This window comes from Hippichthys cyanospilos, chromosome 5, assembly GCF_059441005.1.
Source record: "Hippichthys cyanospilos isolate Australia breed blue-spotted pipefish chromosome 5, RoL_Hcya_1.0, whole genome shotgun sequence".
Taxonomy (NCBI): Eukaryota; Metazoa; Chordata; class Actinopteri; order Syngnathiformes; family Syngnathidae; genus Hippichthys; species Hippichthys cyanospilos.
The window spans coordinates 12,765,286-12,775,040 of NC_142373.1; the positions used below are offsets into that span (position 1 = coordinate 12,765,286).

General features: G+C 38.4%; 1 protein-coding gene across 4 annotated transcripts in view; it reads right to left on the bottom strand.

The window, feature by feature from the left end:
* The window catches only part of myo1b (myosin IB), a 48,496-nt gene extending 39,269 nt beyond the window's left edge, over nucleotides 1-9,227 (bottom strand). For all 4 annotated transcript variants that reach the window (XM_088415046.1, XM_088415045.1, XM_088415044.1 and 1 more), the window contains exons 1-2: nucleotides 8,995-9,227; nucleotides 2,223-2,368 (exon numbers count right to left, since the gene is read on the bottom strand). In XM_088415046.1, coding sequence (XP_088271172.1) covers nucleotides 2,223-2,348 — 126 coding nt within the window. In that variant the 5' untranslated portion in view covers nucleotides 2,349-2,368; nucleotides 8,995-9,227. The remainder of the gene's footprint in view (nucleotides 1-2,222; nucleotides 2,369-8,994) is intronic.
* Nucleotides 9,228-9,755: the final 528 nt, after the last annotated feature.

The following is a 9,755-nucleotide window of genomic DNA, read 5'->3' on the forward strand; positions in this document are numbered from 1 at the left end:
TGTTGAACAACAATAGGAGGAATTCTGTTTGCCTCAGCGTTTCTCAGCTGGGGACTGCTAATACATTGTTGGGGCTTGCATTGCCTGAAGTGGAAGTGAAGATAAACAGGAATTTGTGGGCGGGGCAAACCCTCAGAGAATGGCGGCCTTACACATACTGTACAAAATCATAACAGAGTTAAAAATGATAGTACTGCTTTTCTCGGCGTTCCATCACACCTAAAAAAAAAAGTCTTTACGTAACTTTGACACCGCTTCCGAGCAAAATCTACTGTAACACTTGAGCTCGTGTTGAGCATAAGCAGCCATCAGCTCCTACGCTCAAAACAAAGCCTGGACAGCACTTTCACACATCAACCTGAAACATTCTCTCTGCTGTCCATGGTAATGTTTGTTGCGTAATCCACTCTGAAAGGAGCGGAGCATGGCCTTGCCTGTGGCAACAACCTCCCACAGCCTCTCATTCAGTTGTGCTCAGGATGAAGCTGAAGGCCTTTTCAAGTGCACAGGGCTGCTACAAAAAGCGGATAATTGACGGCAATCTAAACATCGTCATGTTGCTGCAAAGGACTTTTGATGACCACAAGTACACAGCGCAAATGCGTGCTTGCATTTATTTTGTGCTTGGAACAACTACTTAAAAAAAAAAGAAAGAAAAAAAAGCCTAAGATATGAGTATTGACTGAAAAACAAAAAAACAGTATGTGACGAAATAAAAAGGAACAACAAATTAAATCAAATGCAAATGGTGCTAACATTTTGCACCCATTTTTAAATTCAACTTGGTGATACGCATCTTATTAAAGTGGATATGTCAGAGCCAATTCCTTAAAATATTTTTCAATAATGACATTTGAAAATAAACCACTTGCTTGTTTTATCCTGCAGTCGAAGCAACACTGGGAATATTTTTATTCAATAAGCAATTCATTCACAATGTTTTACTTTGTACTTTGTTGTGTGGCTGTGTTTTCCCAAGTAATTTCTTCTTGACATAAAAAAATACTTTATATTTAAAAATGACTAAATACGTGGACTCTCTCTTTTAATGCCATATTTAACTTGTCAATACCAAATCCCAATTTCATGATTAAGATCATTTAGCTTATGAAATCTTAAAAAATAACTGCCCAGCCCTAGTTACAGTTATTTCAGTGCACTTTACCGTTTGAACGATTTGCACTTTTTTTTAAACGTGTCAATAAATCAAATCTTCTTTACATCAATGTTTGCTGGCTTGCTTTCTTCAATTAAAATTGTAGTGTCCAGAATTACTTACAAAAACAAAGAAATACATTTCATGGCCATATTGCCCAGTCCTTAGATTGAAGTGTACGTTTTGAAAATTAGAAACTCTGAGATGATAGTTACAGAGAGCTACATACTTCAAGAAGATAAAAACACCAACCAAGCGCCCCTGTGGGAAGTGAGCCGCGTCTAAAGAAAATATCTGGTGCGCTGCTATGGTTATCATCGCTGCTTGAGTTGACATTCTCCCTTGGGCACTGTGAGCCAACGGCAACCGGAGTGGAGGTGTAATCATCACAGCTGATGTCTAGAGCAGCCAGACAGTCTGAGCATGTAGCTTAGTCCCCATTATGAAACATAAAAATAGTTTAGAAAACACTTTGCTTATAGAAAGCCAGCCACGCTCACATACCATAAGACAAATGGACGGGTGACTGGCATTGAAAGTACCAGAAATAAAGTTTGCATTTCGACAAAATAAACCACTCAAAGACTCTGAAAAATGAATTTGAGTTGTTTTGATTTGAAAGCTAACGGGCAGCAGACAGACAGAGCGGCTTTATTTTCACAATTTTGAAAGTTATCACACTTTTATATACTTTTTTTTAATTAATACAATTGGCAGGCTTAATAAACATCATCTCTATGGTGTGTCAGATTTAGAAGACAACTTTTACTTTTACTCAGGTGCCTGAAAACATTTTAAGGCTTATTTGATATATTTAGCGGTACTACACATGCACAGACGGGACATATGTAATGACGTGTCTTTTTTTTTCCGTCCCACTACTCCAACAGATGAAAATGAAAACAAAAAAGAACTTGTGGTTGTGTTATTAATTTGGCTAATGCTAAATGCCATCTTGGTTGACAGGTCTTGAAAGCTAGGTGAAAGCTGATGATTTTTGAGAAAATTAAAGGGCTTTAAGTGCCCCTTACGGGATGAAAAATATGTTACAGTAAAATATACTTACATAGATCTCATTGTGGTCAAAGCGCTTTCGCAGGTTCTCGATAAAGGAGTCTTCTGACAATGGTTCCAGGAGGACCATGTCCCCTACTCCAATCATGTTGTCGAGAAGTGACGTTTTCACCTCCATTTTGGCTCTTGGGTCTGCCCCTGAAAAAATAAATAAATAAAAAGAATAAAAATAAAAATAAGACAAGATGTACAATGGCGTGTCAGGTTAGTGTTTTTTTTTTCAAAGTATCCTGCAATTCTCAATCAGAATTCTGATGCAATGTAAATAGACAATATCAAATTTCATTCATCCAGAAAAATAAACACTGGATTGGGCCCATTTAGTAAACAATAGTTTGACCCCAGAGAAATAAATTAAAGTTCTTTGCTTGTCTATCACTCTCATTCCCCGCTGATGTGCAAGAATTACGCTTGACCTCTGTGGGTGGTTACTCAAATGGAAATGCCATCATTTCACTGTGTTTTATAAATCAAAGTAATAGCATGGGATTCCCAATTTTATCACCAGTCTGCTCGCTACAACACATGTCCAGTAAAAGATGTGGGCTGGACAGCACCTGGACAAAGACAATGCTGGGGCTGGCAATTTTCAGTCCTGGGTTGCCCTCAAATGCCTTTGGGCTAGTAATCCCATAGGAGAAAAGAGGGGCCTAGCATACATTCATGGACTTGATGCGGGGCTTTGCTGAACCACAAACCCCACGTTTGCCACTGACACAGACTTCTCATACGAGGCCATTCACTGTTCACTACTCAAAAACATGCCTTTTTTTTTTTTACTATGGGGTGAAATAATTCCATGAAATTTGACCCCAAAAAAAAATGCATGAAGCATTGCTGTCTGTCTCTGGTACACGTTTATTTAGTTCACACCATCAGGAAGAACTCAAGCTAACCCAAGTAAAGTAAAATGCCACCAATGCCAACTTCAAAATAAATCTCAGCCATGCTAGTAGCTGCGAGCAGCACAAGATGCTAGCAGCGTTAGTGACTAGCGGCCATAGAGGCTGACCAGAGCAGCGGATCACTTTAACACTGGCATGCCTAGCATTTGGCGTTTCTACCTATAAAGTCCTCTGGAGAGCTGAGTGGCAGGAAGGATTTTAGTTTGCATCCTAAATCACCTGTGAGTGGCTAACTTTGTTGTCTTTGTCTTGCTGGGAGAGCAACACACGTGCAAATCAGGTCATTATCTGGAGAGCTAGACTCAACTTTTGAAAATGTCACTCAAGATAAGATTTGTTTATTTTTTTGTACACATACAGTTCTTTTGTACAAATGCAGATTTCACTTGCTTGAGACTTAATAAACATAAATGACTCAATTGACTGTTGCCATTCCGAAATTGAGTCATTTTAGCGAGAAAATCACCACATAAACTTAAACATAAGGGAGCTATCTGCCTAAAATCTCACTCATGTTAAATCGTGCTTAAAACAGTCTGCCAGTTGGTTAAAATTTAGCTAAAGTGAAATCTATCTAAGAACGGAGAAAATGTACAAGTAGAAAATGTACTTTGTCTTCTGTATTTTCATCTGTTCTTGAATCAAGCCAAAAATATATTGTTTATCAAAAAAAGAATATGCTTATTCGATAGAATTTTCAGTGAACTGCCCAACTACCAAAATATTCCAAAGCTGCACCCCCCTATTTTCCTTAGTCTCCCAGTAGAAGTACCCACAAGCATCCAATGCAGGTAATGAAATGACGCAGACCAGATTACATGAGGCTTTGAACAAAAACCCTCAATAGTTTCCAACACATAACTCTGTTCGGGCTGTCAAACAAGCAGCAACTTAGAAACAGACACAGTTCTTGGAAAGAAAAAAAAAAAAAAAACTGGCTCCGTGTAAACTTCCTCTTCACTTTTTCCCTGGCTTCTGTTCCACTCCAGGGTCTAATGTTATTAGTCCAGAATCAAGCAATGTGGCTGGAGTGAACCATGAAAAAACTTTGCAAAGAAACAATGCTTTTGGTGAAGTTTTTGCCCGATAAATCTTTAACTCATCCTTGGCTATTTATTATTTTTCAACTGGAATCCAAGCATTTACTGCCCCTGTCCTCTATATTCATCAAGTATGTTTAACACGCTTGTTTGTGAAAGCCATCTTCATAAACCATTGTAATGAAAGGTCCTATTAGACAGCACTGGGGGAAAAGCTTCCGATTTTGAGATCATGACCTAGCTTATTTTTAAATCACCTCTTTAAAAAATAATCATAGACCTGCACCATGACAAGAGCGGAAGACGAAGACTGGTGCGTCCAAACCAGATTTCGGGTCATGGCCCTTTCATCATCAGTGAAAACGCATGTTGGCCATTTTGACTGCAAAACGTTGCCTTTGTTGGCAGCCTAAAGGTCTCAGCTCCTTTGCTAGTAACCACACACACACACACACACACACACACACTCCAGATCTAAAAAGTGGCTCTGAGGCAGCCAGTGGCACAATCCCATTAATATGAGTTGCAGGCTGCTGGATTGGCTCCAAAGAGGGAGAAGAGAAGACCTGACAGCCTTGATTAAACTCAGTGGATTATCTTTACTGCGGAGTGGTCGAGGGCCAAACGTAGAACCAAAGAATTCTACGTGTTTATATTATAGTAATACTTTTTTAACTTTTTTTACTGAAACGCTGACTTAAGTGCTTCTCAAATAAATTTGATCATAAAAAGGAAATAGCCATTACTGACAAAAAAAAATTACAACATACAGATGGGCTTCGACTTGATTTTAATTCCTTCCACGACCACGATCGTAACATTACATACCTCTCAAATCATCTTTTCCAATTGATATTTCCAGTTACAGTCCCTCAATAAAAACAATATTGTAGCAGCATTTTTTAAGCAGAAGAAAACAGGAAAATACTATGTAAAAACACATATATATATATAGTTATATAGTTAACAGAAGGAAAAGAATTGATCACTTTTTGATTGTGTAGCTTCTTCTGATCACCATGGATCACTTCAAAATATTGTATACGTAAAGATGTAAACAAAGAATGTACTGTACACTATTTTACATACATAGATGTGATCAAAGAATGAACAATTTGTGCTTAAATATCGTTTGTTAAAAGTTTTAAGGCTAGCATCAAGCTAGCAAATATACTTATGTGGTTGCATTGGATACATCAGATATACGTATCTTTGTTTCATGTTTCATTTGACTATAAACTTCATCTGGGATTGCAAACTATACCCTAAACTTCAACTTTTTGTCAAATGATCTGAACTCACTATCACCATAAAGCAGTTGATCAAATTCAATCTGCCAACATCGCGTAAAGCTTGGGAAAATGTTTGCTTTCTCAAATGACAAGAAAAAGCACATGGTCAATTTTAAACAATAAGAGATTTTAATCAGTGAAAATCTGATAGTGATGGGCCTGAGATTTTCCTATCATTATTAATGAGGTGATGTGACCCAGATAGCACCGCCAGATCAAATCTACGAGTGCAACATAGCGAAAAGCCATTAAAAGTGCATTTATTATTTACAGAAACAGGACTTACTGGCATTTTTTTTTTATATTCCATCCTGCTTTTGTTTAGGATGCTTCATGTTCAGAGAAATATTAGAAGAAGTATTTTGTAACCATCTGAGACTTTAATCACGCGATAGAAGCTCTGAATCTATAATTAGTTTATGTTTTAGAAGTTGTGAGTTATTCAGATAGATTTGCATGGTTTTAACCCTGAAGCCGTTGTTTGAGAACAGAGTGGCATATATGCCTAAATATAGAGAAGATAAAATCGAGTCAAATATGCCCTCCAGATGGAGTTGGTCTTGCCATGGTAGTTGGGACAAAATATCACAGCTTGGCAGCGTTTGGAGACTGGAAATTCTGTTAGAGCAACAGCACAGAAGGGTTGCTCCGGGGAGCAGGCGAGGACACGAGGACAAAGGATGAAACCGGTATACAGCAAGTTGCTTCCTTCCTAAAAAATTGACCTGGGATCCTGAGGTAAGTTGGAACTCAGACTGAAATGTCAAATATGTCCGGCCAATGGCGGCCAAAACAAGTCGGAAACACTGTGAGAAGGCATACTTCAAAATAAAGTTTAGACAATATGGACACAAATTGTGCTTTTATTTTGAAGTGTTTCTGGCCCCGTGTTGCAGCATACCGACCTTTCAACTCTTCCGTAACTGTTACTTCCGACTCACGATCATTCGTTCTGAAATCACGTTTGACCATTTCTGCACACTTTGATGCTGACAGCCTGACACAGTTACTGTTCCTACTGATCACTTTTTAACAAACTATGCTAACATTAATGTGCTGTTGAAACCTGCAGATTTGTCAAAATGTTTGGGAAGGGATTTGCCTAAAATCTAATGTTTCTTGAGAAAAAAAAAGTAGCGTTCTGATAAGCACAGTTTAAAAATGCTGATCAGCAAACCAAAAAATAATAAAATCCCTACTTTTCTCCAAATACTTGAAAATCAATTCGAATTTCCTGTACGATCATACCGTAGAGAATAAAAGATTGAACTTTTTAGATCAAACATTTCAAGCACCTGGCAGCTTCACACCGCATTGAAATAGAAGTCAAATGTAATGTTTAATGCGTGCAAATATTACTACTAATTAGATTTCCATTGTTTCCACATAGTAAATTCCACAACAATGTGGACAACAAAAGCTTTGATGTTATAATAAATGGCCTCATTGATAATAAAAAAATGAGACCAGGTGACTGAAGGGAACTATTGTTTGATTTGTTCCATAACACAAAGGAAGCGAATCGGAAGTCAGCCATTGTCCCTTATTTACACCTCTTTGTCGTGTTGCCTGTCATCCTGTGAAAATGTCAACGGAAAAAAAAAAGGCAAAGGTGGAGTTGTTTTTGTTTGGTCCAGCATTATTAAATATGATTAAAACCACAAACAAGCACACACATAATCACACGTGACCTTTGTTAAAAAGTCATTCTGTGTCATACACAATTTCTCACTTTCAATGCATGAATTAAGGGTAATTTTTGGCATCATCTTCTGAAAAGCCATATCGAATAGAACTGCAATACAACATTTTGCAATGGAGACACTAAAGGTTTACCAATAGGCTGTTTCATATTTCAACTAATTTGCTCTCAATTTGAAAACATACGGATTCTGTCATGGAATTAAACAAACAAACATTCAAATAGATTTACTTTTATCTTCAGAAACCCAGTTAAAATCCCTATTACCCTCTGAAGTGCCTTCTATACCCCCAGGGGTACCCCCAACCACATTTGAGAACCACTGGCTTGGAGCGTCAAGAAGAACATATGTAAATATGCTAATAGATTGTAGTCAGTATAGTAAAGATACATTGAAAATATTCAATGTATATTGTTATTAGATAAGGATGCTATCAATTCTTGAGTAGTCACTGATAATCATAATTTTGATAAAGCCAGGTATCAGCCTTGTATTGGTACTTGACCATTCCTGTAATGGGATATCTGCCACCCCAGTGATGCAACGCAGCTAACATGAGCCACGCCTCACAACACCAACCTGCATGAGTAGGTTGGCAAGGAAAGTAAAAACATTATTCTCCACAACAGCCAGGCTGGGGGACTTTGGTCCTTTAAATACACCGACGCAGACCATGGCTACTTCATGGATTGTGTCCACACACAGTTTTTCAGGCTATTAAATTGAGCACTATCCACTTCAAACACTGAAGATTGAGGAATGAGAATTTTACATGATTTGGAAAGTTAGCTTGAAAAAAACTGCACATGCATTTGCTATTACCTTACGCAATTATTTGACTCGTGAAAAGTTCATATTTAGTTTACTAGGGGGACCTCTAAGCCAAGTGTTATTTGGGAACATACAAAAACAAAGTACAAAACGTTTCATAACATTATTAATGGAAAAGAAGCAATCAAAAACTGAAAACAGGTAATGTTTTGAGTTATGACAAGACCGGCATTAACACAGGTACACTGCAATACTTTTAACATCTTTCCAGAATACAATAAATGTGTTTAGTTTAGGCTTTTTTTTTTTGTATATAAACTTGCTCAGCACATTTAATATACATTCATGGGAGCAACAGATGGGATATAATCAGGCATTCCACGTTGAGTATTGATTTATTTGAGTTCACTTTGAGAAAAAAAAAAACAACTCTAAAAACTTGGGTTAGTGACCATGCCCTCGGTTTAACCACCTTAAGATATCATTGATCCATTTTCTGTGCTATTGAGCCTCGTTTATCCACAGATCAGAGGAGTTCGTGGCAATCCCTTTAAAAGTGGAGTGTTTTTTTTAAATAACTTTTCAAGCTACACATGAAGTTTCTCGTCCACCTAAAAAGTAGCGAATTGCACGTTAAACGTGTCGAGTCAGAAATAGTAAGAAGGGCAACAAATTGGCCTATGTTGGAGAGATTTAAATTTGATCTGCATCTCCTCAGTGGGACATCTCACCACACACAAAGACGCCAGATGAAGTCAATTAACTCGAGACGCAACAGCCACGGAGTAGAACTGCTACAAAACTTGCAACAATCTCGTCCCTCATTTCCTCCTGCATTATAATTTAAGAATGTAAAACACAACAGGCACGCTAACGCAACTTCCAAACTCTTCCACGGCGAAGTGAAGAATGAATGAGCCGAGAAGCCGACGTTTTGGGAAACTGTCCTAAAAGTTGCAGCAACTGAACAAAGCAAAAAGCGCAAGCAGAGTTGGAAGCCCCTTTGCAACCCCCAATGAGAAAAAAAAAATCACAGCTAGATGCCCAACTTACCGGCTAACTCCAAAAGTCGCTTTCTCTCTTCCAAAATCCAATTTTCTGCAGAAAAGTAAGACCACGGAGATGATTGTCTCCCCCCCTCCCCAAAACCGGGTTGCTTGAAAGTGGAAACTCGGGGGCTTGGAGCTTGAACGTGGCTCTGGGCACCTTTGAATGGAGCTCCGGATGGACTTGCAGCTCGGCGTCCTCCGGCCACGGGGAGAGTCCAAAGCGCCGTCGCCGGGATAGTTCAGCGTCCCCCTAATCACCTCCTGCGTGGAGGAAGTGAGGGTAGTGATGCGTTCAAGTATTTTACGACCTTTGCAATTTGTCCTTTGTGTCTGACATTGATTAGAGTTAGTACTGTCATTGATGGTAGAATCGCTCAAATGGAAACAAATAACCTTTGGAAGTGAATATTCGGCAATAAATTCGGCTATTACCAAGCCATCAACTTTAAGAGAGCTTTTACGCGTAAATAGAAGACGAAAAGAAAGTGAACGGATATGTTTTATAATTTCCGAGGTATTCATGAATGCACCATACTAATGATCCATCATCCCTCTCAGTGTTGTCATCATTGCGCAACATCCCCCTCGTGTGTCTCATTTCTAGATAGCACACAAAAGTTTGTTGAAAGGTACATGTCCGTGACAGAAAAAGAGAACACTACAACCAGGTAGGCATGTTATGCTTTAATCAAGTAATTTCTTTCATTTAAAAAACCAAAACGTACTTTTCAGGTCCGATCGCGCATGTGACGCACATTTGACCTC